Source organism: Ylistrum balloti, unplaced genomic scaffold (assembly GCF_031769215.1).
Source record: "Ylistrum balloti isolate Yb309-2 unplaced genomic scaffold, AGI_CSIRO_Ybal_v1 Utg370016, whole genome shotgun sequence".
NCBI lineage: Eukaryota > Metazoa > Mollusca > Bivalvia > Pectinida > Pectinidae > Ylistrum > Ylistrum balloti.
In genome coordinates this window covers 660,218-679,542 of record NW_026782086.1, presented here as the reverse complement: position 1 = coordinate 679,542, position 19,325 = coordinate 660,218, and the positions used below count along the sequence as shown (strand labels likewise).

General features: G+C 34.9%; 2 protein-coding genes across 2 annotated transcripts; both read right to left on the bottom strand.

Moving 5' to 3' along the window:
* Positions 1-1,215: 1,215 nt before the first annotated feature.
* LOC132548535 (xaa-Arg dipeptidase-like) lies at positions 1,216-7,824 on the bottom strand. Its single transcript, XM_060212401.1, has 6 exons — positions 7,459-7,824; positions 5,446-5,594; positions 5,028-5,170; positions 3,649-3,803; positions 1,612-1,858; positions 1,216-1,352 (listed from the first exon to the last, which is right to left on the bottom strand). Exons 1-6 carry the CDS (start codon positions 7,822-7,824, stop codon positions 1,216-1,218), a joined length of 1,197 nt encoding a protein of 398 aa, XP_060068384.1.
* Positions 7,825-10,355: 2,531 nt separating this feature from the next.
* Positions 10,356-10,952, bottom strand: LOC132548525 (xaa-Arg dipeptidase-like). The gene is made up of 2 exons (XM_060212391.1): positions 10,751-10,952; positions 10,356-10,492 (listed from the first exon to the last, which is right to left on the bottom strand). The coding sequence occupies exons 1-2, from the start codon at positions 10,950-10,952 to the stop codon at positions 10,356-10,358; spliced, it is 339 nt and encodes a 112-aa protein (XP_060068374.1).
* Positions 10,953-19,325: the final 8,373 nt, after the last annotated feature.

Sequence of the window (19,325 nt, the reverse complement as noted above, 5' to 3'; positions counted from 1 at the left end):
CATATGTCACCAGGTGTTGTCTTGTGTACATAGAGTTACGAGTGTGTTTATATACTAGGCCCCATGAAAACTTCTAATACATATAGATAATGTATATATGTCAGTATACGATTTAATGTATATTCAAAAATTATCTGCCGAGGCAAATTTATGTGTGGTTTTCCTTCTGATTAATCTGATTTACATCGATAAGGAATTGACGCGTGAGCAGAATAATTGACACGGGGAAGCAGACTTTGCACGAAGAACTAAAAAATTACATGATTATATTATGTCAATGTGTTATGCGCCAATGTATATATGTAGGACATATGTATTTTTTTTTTGTCGGCCATGTATTGTACAAATCAAGGCATTGTGTGTTGTTCGAGAGATGACAAAAAATCTATGTTATCGATTTTAAGTCGTATTCCTGACAGGTGCCCTGACAATAATCCAGCCTGGGTCTCTGGCATGACAATCCACAACTCTCACCTGCTGAGCCAAAGAAGAGTGCTTCGTCAACTGACATAGGCCGACATTAACATTATGCAGAGGTCACGTTGACCTTCTTCAATACCGTTATAACATTGTTGATTTGACTTTCACTATTCTCTAGTTTACTTTCGTTTGGACACACAACTCGGGAAGTATCAAATCTACGCTTAACACAAAAAAAACTGACTATTAATACTATTACTTAAGACAAATAACTCAATATTTTAGATAAATATAGGAAAAAATAAAAGAATAATTTGTAATTTGATTAGGTGTAATTTCCATAATTTCCAAATCGTATAACAGTCAATAGAATAGCGTATATTGTAAGATACAATCCCTTGGAGACTTCAACCCACCAATACCAATAATGTCTCAAAGAAATAATAATATTTATGTTGAATGATATACTCATCTTAAATACAATAAGCATGTGGTTTATATAATGCATTTTGTGACACTGAGCGATTCTGAATCTCTTCCAAAACTGAAAATATGAATTGTATTCTCTGTGAATAATTCAGATTTATTTACAAAACATATAGGATTGATATCAAAAACGTAGCATAAGATCCAATCTTTAAATACATTTCTTAAATATTTCGATTCCCTAAAATGTTTTTAAGAGATTATAATCCGTTAAATACAGAATTTTGATCACGTTATCAAAACCTTATTATATAATCATTGATACGTGTATATCCCTTTGAAGTTCCTTTATTCCAACATTGTTTGCTTTCAATTCTTTCTCTGTGGTTCGTTGTTGAATTCAGTTCTGACTTCATGTAAAAGATCTTTGTTTGTAAATATGTCAATGGTTGTCATCGCCATTGCCTTCCCTTGTAGTACAGTGTACGGCTGGGCGGTGGGGGCACCTTCATGGTAAAAAGACAAAAGATTGAATATCAAAATCCTGAACAACGTCAGGCAATGACATAGAATCCAGTATGAATTTTATGATGCAAACGGTAAACTTGTAACACCATATTGGCTTGAATAGTTCTTTATCTACAGGAAATTTATCGACAAAAAACCAGTGCAGTTCTAAAACATCAATTTCATGGCTTTGGAAATAACTTTTGAAAATATTTTTGTTTTGAAAGATCAGCTGCCACTTCAAAATTACAACTTCACCTGCAGCGCTGGCAAAGCCTTTGGTGTGGTTGGTATCGTCTGTTCCGATGTAAAAGCCGGGATGGATGGTGGGTACAAGATATGACACATTTCCAATATCCGAGGATGGCAGAGAAGCGTCGCCTGTTGGCGGCTCATGTGTCTTGAAATCTAGTCCCAGTGTGTTTGCGTTTGTCTCGAACGATGACGCCAGTGCTTCATTGCTGATGAAGTTTAGATACGGCACCTCAGAATATTTGTACTCAACCTGTTGTAAAAGGCTATTCTAGAAATTCACCATAACATCAATTAATTTCTTTGACGTTGAAATACTGGTTGTCTGGATTACTTAGATATATTTCTTTCAGTTATTTATTCGTCTCCAAAATACTTCTTGTTCTGATCACATTCAAGAATGTGTATTCATCAATAGACTCAAACTAATATATTCGACGCATGCTGAACTAGAACTGTTTAGAATATGATTCATATGAATCTTTTATTTCAAATCATTGCATGTCCACCTACTCTTACTTATGGTAACCGATTGTGGGGAAGGTTGCAACCTTGCATTATTCAGGAAGGATGTTGGAAATCTTACGCAGACGTACATATGTCGCCGATGACTGATTTATGAGGCGATGTGTATACACTATTTTACATTCTTATGTATAAATGTTTTTGTATATTGTGTTACATTAGAAAAATCGTTATTCACTAATGTGAATTACAGTGGTTCTTCAATATAGAAATGTTAAATATTTTATATATCATTTGTATCATTAGAAACTAAACGGTAAAATATATCTATATATGCTTATGCATTTAATGTATATGCTTGAAATCTGCGTTTTACTTTGATTTCATTTGATTATATCATTGATATACACACTACCGACCACAAATTTCACAGGTATCGGTTGGTAATTACATTCAGATACATTTGTTTTATGTCAGTGTTGCAACAAGTACTTGCTTTTGGTTTTAGATTCTATATCTTTCATCATTTATTCAACAGTTGATTATGTTTGTAAGATCAGGAGCCACCGAACTGTTCTTTGTTAAAAACTATACCGCTACGGCACCATAAATTTTTCGACTGTTTAATCTACAGTACACGTGAACAGCTATATAAATATTGCAGTAAGTAGCTTGCTGCTTACGTTAAAAGAGTTGTTAACTTTAGAAGCTTTGCTATATTGATCCACACATTTGCGGTAGTGCCATCAAAATGGTGACTAACCGTCGAACGGACGACTGGGATTGGAATTCCATGCCCCCTTTTCTCGGAAATAAACCTTCTACAATCTCAGATCAGCTGTATAAATATTTTTTTCTAATTACAAGCTTACCGTACTACGTCTAGTTTAGTGAGCAGGTTTACAGACAATTATATATTGAGGTTATCAATTTAGTAATGACCATGATCGCTAGTTATAAGTTGGTCAATGTGCGCTAGTGAAACGGGTAATATCTCTAGGAAGGTCGTTAATCTACAAGTGCAATTTTGATTGGTAGTCCTCGGAATAAAAGGATAACCTCTGAAGATTTATGAATATAACTTTCCCCCAAAAACTGTCCTCAACTGACGAAAACATTATGAAGTAAAGTAGTATACGCTACATACATGTTACCTGTCCACTGTTTGAATAAAAAGTTCTTAACACTATATTTCAAACTCCTGCAAAATGATCAACATAACTAAAAATTTAAAACAAAGTGCATTTGAAATTAACAACTATTCTCAAATTTGATATTGAAACTACTTTTCTGTGTGAAAAGAGGTATGGTTCTTTGTAAATAATATTAATGGTTAATCTAGTTTCGCTTTTAATTCCCGTTTGTGTAAATACTCTGATGGCGGTTGTTTAGGCAGGAATAGTGCGATTTTTAATACAAAATTGACATTTTAAGGCACTGCTATTAATTTGGTAAAGTCTAGGCTTACTTTTTCGGTCTTAGAATTTATGGCTTCTGAAAATGCCGTTATCAAAATGAGTCCCGACACAAATTGATTATAACAGAAATGTGAAAACAAAAAAAATCATAGTGCACTACCATGCATCCTGTAGCTGTTGCTGCACTTTCAAAGCAACGCTCGACCTTCTCCTGGAGCACATGTAGCTCCGCCTTGGTTGGTGCCCGGATGTTGTATTCTAGAACAGCTTCATCCGGTATGATATTTGGTTTCACGCCACCTTTTCTGATTATTCCTTTTGGTATAGACGAAAACAATCGTCGTGTAACATACAAAGTCACCAAGAATACACAGCTCGCTGTTGAATTTAAATAGTTTTAGACAAATATGGTTAAAATTACAATGTTAAGGAAACATAAAATTGTTGACCTACTAACTAGACTAGGACTTGCATTCATAGAAACGTAACCTGAAAGTTATTACAAGAAGTACCTTTAAAAGTTGGACATTTTCCCTTATTATCTCCTCTCTCTTCTATTTGTGCCCTTAATCATACGAAATTGGAGCATTCCTCTAAAGAGATAGTATTAACGAGGTTTCATTGTTGACACCTAAGATAACTGCTTGTCTGATCACTCCGTTGCTACAATAGGCACAGTTAGCGACAAAAGGGAGCCTACTTATGAAATTTGAGAAAGATCCATCCAATCTTCTCAAGGAATAGCAATAACAGATTTCGTAAGAATTCTTTTATCCATATGAAAGTATATTTTCTGCTCAATCCTTATATCAAACGGGCAGTAGTTCAAGTAAGGACTGAGGGAATCCTACGTATGAAATTTGAGAAAAATCGTTCCAGCGTAAGGGCAATAAAGAATCGCACAGCGTAGCAGTATACCCGGCACCCAGCTGTTGATGTAAAACCCAAATATGATGTATATATGTTTATATATATCAATATATCCTCAATTTCACTTGATATCAACAATATATTAAGAGTTCATGATGTAGATCATGTTTGTTTGACTCTTGAAGTTTAAGAGAGACCGATCAAATACCTCTCAAAAAAGTGAAAACACATTTCACTGTAAACTCGAAAATGGCCGCCTGACAGTCATTTGTTTTTTCTGATCAGTCGCAAATATCAAATGGGCACAAATAGGGACGAGCGGAACTTACATATGGCATTGGAGAAAGATCCATCTAACACTTTTGAAGAAATAGTTGAACAGAAATTGTTTACGGACGGAGGGACAACGGACGAAAGGCGATTTTAGTAGCCCACCATCTGACGATAGTGATCTAAATAATGACTGTATACATAAATAGTCATACAGTATACATTTAGTGTCATTAAATTAGTAGATCTGAATCGCAACGAGCAGCATAAGAACACTCCATCATAACTAACATATTGACATATTCTATACTGCTAAACTGTAGTAAAAAGTTCACGGCCAACAGGCGATACGAGATGAACATATAAAGCAAATGAAATGACACAATGTGTCTTTATTACCGTGAACTCTCCATGTCGGCTTCATCTGTTGGCGCATACAGGACACGGTCTGGTAGCACGTGACTGCCGCGTCCAGTGCGATGGCACCTTCCCAGGGGAAGGCAGCGGCGTGACTGGCTTTGCCCTTATACGCGACTGTAACCCTGGAAACAAAGAAAATGAAGCATGTTACAAGATATTAAGAGGTTATAGATAAAGTCGGCACGAATGATTGGTAAAGTTAATCATTGAGAGTATAGGCCCAGAGTTATATTTCCGATTACGTTCTATCCACATCGGAGGATTTGTCGGATATGCCCTCAAATGAAATGTTTTACTTTGAAACACATACTTCTTATACCTAAGTATCATTGTTAGTGAAAGGGCAATGAGTTTAGGATAGTCTTTTTCCTTTTGATAATAATTATCATTCTCAAACCTGTTAATAGCTATCATTCTAGCCCTCACAATATTATATGGACGCGGATGTGACATCATCACAACATCAATATTGTCAAAAGCATGCTTGTTTATTAAGATGACTTTTCCTCCTCCTCCTTCTTCTGCCGGGGTTCCGAGAACTGTCAGCTACAGAGAAAAAAATTCTTAAAAGAAGAATATTTCATAATAAAGAAGTTCTGAATTTCCCTTCCCTTAAATATCATTTAAGATTTTGCTATGCCTTGAATTAATAAAAACCTATGTCATCAAACGCTTCGTCCTTTAATGATAAGAGTAAACAGCGCTAAGGTGGACGGACTTAATGTCCCATTACATGGCTTCTGTACAAAAATTGTAAACTTATTTTTTCCGCATAGCTGACATGATAACAATCTAAGACGAAAACTTGCTTCTTCACAAATTTCTGCGAAAAAAGAAAGAGAGATATTAAAAGGTACAAAAAAGAATGCTATGGGTATATATCAAATATGGCTTATTTAATCTCTATTAACTCGACAATAAAGACTTTGTTAAGGAAGTACTGACAATAAACCAACAAATATATAAACAAAATTGAAGATGAATATACAAGGGAATCTTCATCAACAAATATAAGTAAATAGAAATACTGAATAGTCCATATAAATTTTCATGTTCAATACTATCTAAATCGTTTTCTTACAATATACCAATCACTTGTCTAGGAATGTTATTCTATAGATACTGGCAAAGATCAGAATATACCATTTTATCACATTTTTGCCAGTGAAATATAGAGGTGTATCTTATTGAAAAAAAAGGTTTTTATTCGTGAAAATCAACACTTTTGCAGACTTACGCCAATGAAAATAGAGAATACAAATCGTCTTCTAAAACTGACAAATCATGAAGTACTAAAACAATCACAAAACCAGAAACCTGAATGGGTTGTTATCTAGTGACACGACATGGTACACTATCACTTCAATCAAAGTCAACAAACAATGCAACACAAATTACCTTATTAAACATCAAACCCAATCTCCGTCATGTATGTGGAGCTAACAGGTTAGATATTTCAAGAGGATTCATGCCATCAACAGTGACAGCTGTAGGTTGCCGCCAGCGGCGCTGGATAATCAACATTTTCAATACGAATATGGAAATAAATTTACATTGAAATTTACTTTCGTGTTAGCATACTTTTAAAGTTGTAAATTTTTCATATTCCGTGTGTCTAATATTTTTCTGTATATTTTACTCGTGAATGATACTGAAATATTAGGCACACTTGTTAAATATATTTGTTGTTTTAAAAGACACTATTTGATATCCTCTATATCCTGGATGTTCTTCTAAACTTATCAGGCATATGACAATTTCGTAATTTACTGAATTACAGGTCTAGACCTGTGTGGTGCAGCTTAATACATTGTTTGGCTCTACTTATTCTAAAGTTGTATTAAATGTAAATGGTGCTATTCACATATGCGTCTTTAGCGCAATTTGTGTATAACCAATTCATGAAGTTCTAACGACAGATATTGCATTTTACCTCATAAAGTTGGAATTCATATTGCGGAGGTTGGTCAGTTAAAGTAGTTCATTATTTAATTAAGTATATCACTCAAACACCATCTGCTTAAGTCTTGAATCAAATGCCAACAACGGCATTGTGTACGTCATTGAATTGTGATAGCAAATGAAGAAACCATTTGTATACGTTTATATACAAAACGACAATTCATAGTCACAAGTTAGTGATGCTTTCAAGAATTTCGTCGAATATGAAGTAGGATAAAATTATAGAAAACCAAGAAATCTGTCAAAATAATTGAAAATCAATATTACAGTTCTGAGAGATGGATAATTCCTAGTTAACTATTGCACAGCACAGTTGTAAAACCGCACACAAAACCATCGATTACAAAATATGTTGCAATACAAAATTAGACACTTGTTCCTAATGGTATAGTTTATTCAATTATCGAACGCAAAGCTATTTTACATAACACTATTTCTTGTTCTCTACCTTGCCAATAGGTTTCCCGGATGCTTCCATGGCGGCCTTGATCCCGACACCGGCCGCCACACCTAGTTCAGCTATCAGGTTGTGTCCACAACCATGAACAATCTCTGGCAGTGCGTCGTACTCGCACAATATCGCCACATGCGGACCTGCTCTCTCGTCACCAAATGTAGAACGGAAGGCTGTGTCAAGTTTGTAATTCCTGTCTACATGAAAGCCTTGCTTCTCCATGAAGTTAGTCAATATGATATGAGCATGATGTTCCTTGAAGTTTAACTCTGGATTTTTCCACAGTTCCTGACTGATGTCGTTGAGGTCCGAAGTTATCTTGTCTATTGCTTCACAAGCAACCGTCTTTAACTCGGCCATGTTGTCGTGAACTAACTCTCTTCCCTCATATGTCACCAGATGTTGTCTTGTGTACATATAATTACGAGTGTGTTTATATACGAAACCCCATTAAAACTTATAATGCATATAGATAATGTATTAATGTCAATATACGATTTAATGTATATTTTAGAATTATCTGCCGAGGCAAATGTATCTGTGGTTTTCCATCCAATTTATTTGATACATCGATACAGAATTGACGCGTGTTTTTAACTTCTAGCAATAGCAACATCTCTGGTACGTTCTGTCTGTGAAACATTTCAAAGACAGAACTTATTTTCCATCGTGAAAGACGGATTCATATATAGACTACGATGTGCCGTAAACGGCAGGTGTTGTAGGTTAGTTAGTCAACTTTTGGCAAGACTTTCATCGGCAGTTTCAACAACGTAAAAAGATGTAGGAAGCATAAACGCTGTTTTACACGAGCTACATACTAACCATCAATAAACTGAGTAATACAAATGTTTCATGTGTTCTAAGATTTTATGTTGAACCGTTACAAAACTTATAATTCAAAATACTGAAACCACGTAATTCATCAACTGTGTAGCAAACATCGATGTCTTTGAAGATAATTTTCAGATTTGATAGACCACGTGACCATAAAACATGTTTGTCGTTGTAACAATGTTATTTGTATTGGAAGGCACCGAATGTGGCTTCGAATGCTGTGTCGAGTTTATACTTCATATCAACTGTAAATCCTTGATTCTCCAGGAAATCTGTCAATATGGTGTAAGCACTGTGATCGTTGAAGTTTGACTCGGGGTTCTTCCACAATTTATGACCGATGTCGTTTAGTTCGAGGCTACCTTGTCAATTGCTTCACAGGCAACCTTTTTTAACTTTGCCGTGTTGATGTGTAGGCATGTTTTAACCCACTTGTGATTATATCAGCTCAGCGGTGTATCTGCTACACACACACGAGATGAGACTAATTATGGAGTCCCAAACGGAAAATTCCCCCGATACATGTATAGGAAAACAAAAGGTATCCAATCAGGAACACTTCTTAGTTGAACTTTTAAAAAGATATTCTAATATCAGATAAACTTGTTTATAAAGAAATTAAAAACCATCATATATCTTGGGAAGACAATGCATATACGATAGAAAGACCGTTATTGTTAATTTTGTATGATATACTTTTTGGGTTATCTTTACATAATATATCAGGTCAATGTGTATAGTGGTGATGCTTGGTGTTGACAGAAAACATCAAGCAGAGCAAAGAAAATACTTATTTTGATTGATTTTGAATTTGATATTAAACATGATTTGATAATGATTTTCTTCAATACATAAAACATGAAAGTAATGGTTACAGCCATCCGTGTGCATTGTGTATATATTGCCGTGCGAAACATACCAGAAAATAATAATTGTTAACCCCAGTACATCTATTATAAAGTACTTAGCATATTATTGTGTTATTTCCTTAAAAATCAAACAAATCTCGGTTCGACGATATCCAGTAGGAAGTAGGCTTTGCACGAAGAACTAAAAAATTACATGATAATATTATGTCATTGTGTTATGCGCCAATGTATATATGTAGGACATATGTATTTTGTTTTTGTCGGCCATGTATTGTACAAATCAAGGCATTGTGTGTTGTTCGAGAGATGACAAAAAAATGATATTTATGTGGTCGATTTTAATTATTTGTTATGAACCTGCATTCTATGCTATTTTCAAAGAACCCGAGAAGTCGTATTCCTGACAGGTGTCCTGACAATAATCCAGCCTGGGTCTCTGGCATGACAATCCACAACTCTCACCTGCTGAGCCAAAGAAGAGTACTCCATCAACTGACATAGGCCGACATTAACATTATGCAGAGGCCACGTTGACCTTCTTCAATACCATTATAACATTGTTAATTTGACTTTCACTATTCTCTAGTTTACTTTCGTTTGGACACACAACTCGGGAGGTATCAAATCTGCGCTTAACACGCAAAACTGTTAATACTATTACTTAAGACAAATAACTCAATATTTTAGATAAATATGAAAAAAAGTAAAAAAATAATTTGTAATTAACAGTCGATAGAATAGCGTATATTCAATCCTAGGGGAATAAAGAAATTGTAAGATACAATCCCTTGGAGACTTCAACCCACCAATACCAATAATGTCTCAAAGAAATAAAAATATTTATGTTGAATGATATACTCATCTTAAATACAATAAACATGTGGTTTATATAATGCATTTTGTGACCCTGAGCGATTCAGTATCTCTTTCAGAACTGAAAATATGAAGTGTATTCTCTGTGAATAATTCAGATTTATTTACAAAACATATAGGATTGATATCAAAAACGTAGCATAAGATCCAATCTTTAAATACATTTCTTAAACATTTCGATTCCCTAAAATGTTTTTAAGAGATTATAATCCGTTAAATACAGAATTTTGTTCACGTTATCAAAACCTTATAACATAATCATTGATACGTGTATATCCCTTTGAAGTTCCTTTATTCCAACATTGTTTGCTTTCAATTCTTTCTCTGTGGTTCGTTGTTGAATTCAGTTTTGATTTTATGTAAAAGATCTTTGTTTATAAATATGTCAATGGCTGTCATCGCCATTGCCTTCCCTTGTAGTACAGTGTACGGCTGGGCGGTTGGGGCACCTTCAAGGTAAAAAGACAAAAGATTGAATATCAAAATTCTGAACAACGTCAGGCAATGACATCGAATCCAGAATGCATTTCATGATGCAAACGGTAAACTTGTAATAGCATATTGGCTTGAATAGAACATTATCTACAGAAAATTTATCAAAACAAAAACAGTACAGTTCTAAAACATCAATATAAGGTTTTGGAAATAACTTTTGAAAGTATTCCTGTTTTGAAAGAACAGCTGCCACTTCAACACTACAACTTCACCTGCAGCGCTGGCAAAGCCTTTGGTGTGGTTGGTATCGTCTGTTCCGATGTAAAAGCCGGGATGGATGGTGGGTACAAGATATGACACATTTCCAATATCCGAGGATGGCAGAGAAGCGTCGCCTGTTGGCGGCTCATGTGTCTTGAAATCTAGTCCCAGTGTGTTTGTCTTTATCGCAAACGATGACGCCAGGTGCTTCATTGCTGAGAAGGTCAGATACGGCACCTCAGAATATTTGTACTCAACCTGTTGGGAAAGGGTATGCTAGAAATCCACCATAACATCAATTAATTTCTTTGACGTTGAAATATTCGTTCTCTGGATTAATTAAATATATTTATTTCAGTTATTTATTCGTATCCAAAATACTTCTGGTTGTGATCACATTCAAGCATGTGTATTCATCAATAGACTCAAACTTATACATTCGACGCATGCTGTACTAGAACTGTATAAAATATGATTCATATGAATCTTTGATTTCAAATCTTTTCATGTCCACCTACTCTGACTTATGGTAACCGATGGTGGGGAAGGTTGCAACCTTACATTATTCAGGAAGGATGTTAGAGATCTTACGCAGACGTACATATGTCGCCATGACTGATTTATGAGGCGAGGTGTATATGCTATTTTGCATTCTTATATATAAATGTTTTTATATATTGTGTTACACTAGAAAAATCGTTATTCACTAATGTGAATTACATTACAGTGGTTCTTCAATATAGAAATGTTGAATATTTTATATATCATTTGTATCATTAGAAACTAAACGGTAAAATATATCTATATATGCTTATGCATTTAATGGATATGCTTAAAATCTGCGTTTTAATTTTATTTCATTTTATCATATCGTTGATATACTGAAGACTTGGACTTGTTTTAGTTGAATCCAAACTGTTGTTCATCTGTGTAAATGGCATATTGAAGGTCACGATGATGGGATCAAAATAAAGCAATTTGATTATAGGATCGTGTGTTGTCCATCGTTTAACTGAGAAAGAGGCAAGTAAATAATAAACAACATTATAGATTAAAATTGACAGTTTGAATAACTGTGTAACTATACATTTACCTTTGATATGACCAAAAGCATTAGAGATTCTATAAATATATATGGTCTTGGGGTGTGGATTTCCACCGTTTTAAAGATATAACCCGGAAATTAAGTTCAAAGGGGCCAGTTCTTTCATCATAAATGTGTTTAGCTCATGATGCTCAGGGATCTTAACTGTTTCAAAGATATTACCAAGAAAGTGAGTCCCTAGGAATGAGGTCAGATTCCAAAGTCCATTTATACATCATGTTGGTTTTGTTTTGTTTGTTTGTTTGGTTTTTTTTTTTTTTGTTTTTTGTTTTTTTTTGGTTTTTTTTTATCTTTTTTTTATGTGCATCATGTTATCTATAGTTATGAGGTGGGGATCTCAACTGTTTCAAAGGTATAAGGTGTGTGTGTGTGTGTGTGTGTGTGTGTGTGTGTGTGTGTGTGTGTGTGTGTGTGTGCGTGCGTGCGTGCGTGCGTGCGTGCGTGTGTGTGTGTGTGTGTGTGTGTGTGTGTGTTCGTATATGGCAACAAAATGGTTGTTTTTTCGGTCTAACATTAATGCTGACATTTCGCTTTTTAAAACTCAGATTCACTAAGCAGGTATGACAAAGATCTTTAAGTATAGACTTTTCACCTTAATAGCAATTCCCCAATGCTACTGCAAAATTTTGAGAGATTACCGCCTACCTGATACTTGTTAGTGTTACTGATTTTAATGTGACAACACATTTCGATTCGTGCATAGTGACAATGTTTAGAGACTTGCATTTAAAACTATGGGACTTAAGCTTTAAATGTTTGAAGGAATTGATACATAGATAAGTATAATGTACTGTGGTGTACGTGTTTTGGTTATGTTAGAAGGTAAACTCAATATAAATGTCAAAACTCAAAACTTACCAACACAATCTGCGCTATCCTCTGGAAAAAGATATCCCCCCTCATCGCCTACACTCGCTAAATGAACTGGTTATGAATGCTTGTCAACTGTTTGTTGGGCATTGCTGATGTATAAGTTTCAACCAATACTGCCAAAAAGATTTAAAATGGTATATAACAGCTTGATCTTAAATACTTCCTCTTTAAAAGTTGGATCGTTTCCCTTTTTTCTTTTCTGTTTTTGTTTTTAGTGAAAGGAAATTTTAATCATTCATCTGAAGAAATGGTGAAAACAAAGTTTCATTGTTGAAATCCAAGATGGCCGCCTATTGGACAGTTCGTTATTCTGATCAGTTCCAATAGCAAATGGGCACACCTTGGTAGGGACCAAGGGGAACATACATACGTAAACAGAGAGATCCATCCAGCACTTTTCAGGAAAGAGCGATAACAATAATTGTTTACAGATCGGGGGATGGACAGCGGATCACAGACAAAGGGCGACTTAAAAATATTAAAAAATGAAACTAATGAAATCCTAAATTCTATTATAACAAAGGCTCCCTAATGGATAATATCATACCGACATGTAATATTGCTTAGTCCCCCTATCAAACTAAATGACTATTTTCTCTTACCTTATTAAGGAAACATGCTAATTTTCTCATGTTTTACCCAATTTAGATAGTACTTATAACTTCTGTGTTACAATATGAAACTGGCAGTGTGTGGCAAAAACATGCATCTGTGTAATAAACTTTAAAGACTATATGCTTCATTGAGACAAATTTCCAATTAATTCATTATACTCTCGGTATTTTACAAAAATTCATGTTAACAATTTTCAAAACCGTAAAAAGTGAAAATGATGTGTGTTTCGGTTTTATTGAAACATTCACTCTCTGTTGGTCATTTTAAAAATAAAGTCATTCAGAATACTGACACAAAAATAGATATTTTGCGAGTGCAAGCCATGAACTAAGAGTTTACTAAAACTTCATCAAAATAATTGTGTTAACTTCAGCATTTTGAGCACATTGAAGAGGGCAATTTTGTCATGTGAAAAATATGAATATTAATTATAGTCATGGCTTACTTTAAGCAGTATTCACGCCTTTTTGAACCAACATTTCAATGAAATGATATTTTTGATATTTTGCCAATTTTCTGCTTTAATTGACAGGATAACATACCGGTAGAGAGGATTCAAGCTCCATATATGGAAAGCATTAAAATTTCATCATTAATGGCATAATTATCAAAGTCTAATAAATAGTAAATTGTGTATTTCGATGGTTGAGTTGTTTTATGTTTCCTTATGACATATTATATACTTGTTTAGAAATTAAGCTCAATGTGGAGTTAATGGCAAAGCTCCAACAAGGTGTGGAGTGTAACACAAAACCGTTTGATTTTTTTTCTATCTATTGACATTTCATTTAGATCTTCTTGACCATCAGACACATTATTTCAGACTATGATTTAGATGCGTAAAAACTGCTTTTGGATTTTAACTAAAAGTTATTGTAATTATTTTATGGGTCCAAATGAACACGGGATTATACCAGTTATTTTTAAGTATATCTATATCTGCTTTCTGTAGTGTTCTGATAGACAGGCTTGACATTTACGTAATTTTTTTATGATTAAAACTGTAACAGCATGTGAAAAGTGTGAAAAGTGAAAAAAATAATTATTATAGTATTATAAACCATATAGTACATTTTGTCGTCAAAAAATAAGAAACTTACGGACTAGCTCACCAGTACTATAGGTAGCAGGAAACAGTTAATTTGCATTTTTCCTCAAATTATCTGTCATGTTTGAGATATACAGGTATAGCAGTTTGGTTATGAAAAATACATCCTTACCTGTACATATTTACATTAATAGTAGAGAGACAAAATCTGTGTAAATAAAAAAATTCCTCTGATTTCTTACATGTGATTGTCATGGTTAACAACTTTAAAATGCTAAAAAACGCAAAAATACTGCTAGTTCCAACCTAACACTACAACTTTATAGAAGAAATTGATTTCTGAACACCAGTCGTAAAATCAACAACACTGTCATGGTAACAAACTACTTACATTTCAGTTAATTCCAACTCGGAAATTTCACTTCCTGTAAAGCTAGTTTTTGGTGTGTAGACAGAGTCGAGCCTATATCAAATAGTAATATCCACAGGAAAGCTAAGATATCATTCTGACAAAAATATCACCCATAACCATTTACAAGATCGGGCATAAATGGGCAGAAACGGGGTAAAATAACGTCTTTTTATGATGGTATTAATGGAAAAGGAATTGATTAAAATAATTAAAACGGTGCTGTTTTTCCCCGATTCCGCCCGATTCTGCCCGATCCTATAAATCGCCTAACCGAAACTGCAGAATGTAACACCTGAATGGGTCGTAAGTCAAGACATTTTTATTCTTGGATATAAGCTTCGCTAAGGACCCGAAGTAGAAAGGTAAGAATGCAATGGAAGAGAGAAAGCTGGCGATAGTTTAATACAGGAATCTTGAGATGACATGGAGGTTCCAAAGGTTGTCATAGATAGGCCGAATGTATGATACCCGGAAATGACAGTCCCAAACATTGTCAGGGCAAACGATGAGAATATAGGAATTCTCCAAATTACTGTTTCTCGATTCGATTTTCTTAGACATTTTTATTTATTATGCACTGAATCTAATTTTTGATTATAAATACTTACCTGTTGGTATAAGACGTGATTATTGTTTTGATAGCAATCCACATTTTGAAACGACCCCGTATATCTGTCTGTACATTACCTCACGTTTGTATGAATAAAGTGCAATACATTTACATGATAAAGGGGCATATGCTATAAGTAGGTCAAACTGTAGTATTAGCCACGGTGTGATCGTACGAAGCAGTTTTTAAGTGTTCAGAGTATCAAGTCAACACTGACATCAACAAGAAACATAAGTATAGATCTACTCTTTCATTCCAAGGCTCTCTTTTAAAGATAAATATTACCTATGTATATCTAAATGTTTAAAAGATTGTATAAATGGCACGGTCGTTTATCAAGAAAATGCACTATAGGTTCAGAACGAGTCGTGTTTCGTTACTGCATACTACAGTATAATTCATATACCTTTATTGATGTCCATTTGAAAATCATCCTGAATTGAAAAATAATGAAAATGGTTAATATTTTGGGGTTAGTACAACCACAATCCCAACCCCAGCATCACTCATGAAGCAGCCGTATAATGCAGTTTAATTCACTGCATTTTAGACAAATTTTGAAGCACGTCCGTCTGTAATGTAACTCTGAGCGGGATTGTTGACATTCACACGAGAAGACAGACTACAATATTCACAAGATTTATTTACAGTTTTCCTACAATAGTATTTCCGGACATTTATTTACACACATGATCCTCACATTGTTAGTCATATCACCACATACGCATTTCACTCTCATGCATACATAATTACATACTCATAAATGACTACCAAACTACAACAACACTAAGTAACCTAAAAGTCACTGTCAGGCCACCGTAGAGTACTCCACAACGTCGCTGTCGTCCGACGTCAACCAATTGTTCCAGATATAAGTAACTGTCACAGCCAAGCAATATTCCCAGAATCCTTGAGTACACCTGGTCGTAAGAACATAGACCACACATCCAAAGCCAAGTAACAGGTATCAACAGATCATCACAATCGACCCCAGAGAAGACATCATGTGGAACTGTGTTCCCACGTCGGCGATGACGTTCCCAGGACGCTGACGCCATACATCTCTATACAAATAATTGACGTCGTCGATTCATATCACGAGACAAATGGATACATCATATACCATACAGTATATCCAACCCTTCCATATTACTAAGGGTGAAGTTCAAGGCACATATACGCTGGGTATTTGGTACTGACCAATACTTGACCCCGCCTCAGGGCTTCCATACACACAACGAGTGGGTTTTCAGTGTCAGCTATCGCTACGGTGTTGGCCCAACAAGCTACAACAATATAGGAATTGTAATTTACCCTTACTGTATAATAAACTATTTTAATATTACTTATTTTTACCAACCACACATTAAATACATATACAACTCTAGTGAAATTCGTTAACATACACGCTTTTAATAAACACAGAACTGCACGAGCGCCAGTAGTACCCGGTCACCCATAACAATAGCGGTGGCATTTAACGACCCTTTCAAACTCAAAATCTCATTCAAACAGACAAAAACCTATCCAAATACTAGTGATAAGGTTATGAGGTGATATTTGGATGAATCACATTAAAAATACTCACCCCAATCTGTATTTTAGGCGTCGTAGTGAGCCACGTCTTACCACCCGCTAAGTGTGCTTATTTACCTGTATTATTCTCACCTGTCGCACCTGCGCACGTACGCCCCGTACAGCTCGACGGGTAAGAAAAGGCGCGCTAATTTGAAACTCTAGGGCTAACATAAATCATTTATCGGCATAAAATAATGATTTACTATATATACATAGAAACGGCATGTGACACCGTCACGGAGCAATTTTCAACTTCAGCATTAATTAAAGATTTAACTAATTATTAATATATGTGTGTCTATTATCGCAAAATAAGGAAGTTTACGGAAATATTTCATTATTTTTTATTATAAAAGTCTAGCATCAAAATTAAACGTGCGTGATGTTGAAACATTTTCTGCTGGAATTATGATTGTTCGTAACCATTATTATTCTTCTACATCAGCTGCTTTTCTCGATATTTTCCTATAGCGAAACCAACATGGACAGCTTATCACTAAACTGATTTCAATTTCCCTACTGTGAATTTCCCATTTCAGGATAACAATATCCCTGCATCTCCAACCTTTGGTGTTTACATGTCGCAGTTGATTCGATATTCAAGGGTCTGTTCCCATTATCACGATTTTTGTGCAAGAAGTCGTCAACTGACGGACAAACTCGTAACATAGAGTTTCACAAGATGGAGGTTGCTGAAAATTATGGGGAAGTTTTATGGTCGCCATAGTGATTTCTTTGAGAAATATTATAATATAATAATATGATATATATTATATTTGCGACATGGACGTGTTTGATGCTCATTAGCTTGCTTGTTGGTTCCGTTGTTATATACATTTGAGAAAGTGAAATTACTTACTTGACCGAGGTTTACATGGCGAGTGTCGTCGAGGAATCTTACTCGTCCGGAACACTTGGCATTATTCATGTACTTTTTTTCTGTGTTGATCGTTCTTTTCTCCATAGTGTTATGAAATATGAGTTTCTATTATGATTATGTTGATATCTTGGTTTCCTTGATGTTTTAGAAGAAAAGGGGTTCTCATGCATGGTACTGGTAGGTTCAATTAAATGTTGAATGTCCAATTCTTTTCTTCGTTAACTGCGTTTGATTTTTAGGAGGGAGTGATCAAGTCCTTTCACTTTCTTTTGCAGCTTATAAACAAGTTTTGTACTCAGCTCGTATTGATAATCAATATGACTGTGTGTGTGTGTGTGTGTGTGTGTGTGTGTGTGTGTGTGTGTGTGTGTGTGTGTGTGTGTGTGTGTGTGTGTGTGTGTGTGTGTGTGTGTGTGTGTGTGCTTGCGTGCGTGCGTGCGTGCGTGCGTGCGTGTGTTGGTTGGTTGTTGGGGGAGGGGGGGTTCATTTCCATCACATTTTGATATCCTGATGTAACTTCGTTCTCAAGGTCCCTCGTATCCAGATTTGCTTTGTGAACATTGTCTAGATCTTGGATATATCAGATTTTTTTTTCATTCGTGGTCTAAGCTCCAAACTTTAGGCCCTTAACATCAAGGACAAATCCTAGAAGGACGAAACAGCTGTATGATGCAGTTTTATACCTTGTTTGGCTCTACTGTATTCAACTCTAAATTCGTATTAAAAGGTTCTGATTCATTTGTGACTTTTGTACAACTTTTGATATTGCTGGTGGTAGACAATGCTGCTGGACTTTTAGTTTCTGAAGTTTGTCGTAACTTGCATACAATGTTTTAATTAATTCAAATCATGGCAAAGTTTAAAACATATACATATTCTTCAAATTCTTCTTAAAGTATCAGACATATGAAAATACTGCTTACTTACTTACCTAATTGTAGAATAAAACACATTCCCACTTAGATTTTGACATTCAAATGTTAGGCTCCTAGCATCACTTAAGTTGAGTATTGGTAAATGGTCTTTCGCAAGCACTTCTCTTTCATCCTAATAACCCCTGTTCACTTATGGATATGAAAAGTTTATTTGGCTACGTAGACGATAATATCAGTTGGATATTCGTGTTTCCCGACTGAGGATCTCGCGAAGTAGAATATTTCATGGAAACTGCCACGTTGGACTCTTTGCAGTAACAGAAAGTCACATGAGTTTCCTAAAATTATGTTCTGAATATATACATCCCACGGTTTTGTTTCATTTTCACCAAAAGAAATACTTATAAACTTATACTTATAAACTTAAAAGAATGCAGCGAGGAAGTTAATGACAGTGAAAACTTAAATTTTACTGGACTCTTTTTAACCGAAGTATAAACGTAATAGTTTACAATTTCATAGTATTCTGCTTCTATTATAGTTTTTCGATAATTGTTATTCTTAACCAGCAAGCGGGATAACATTGGTTT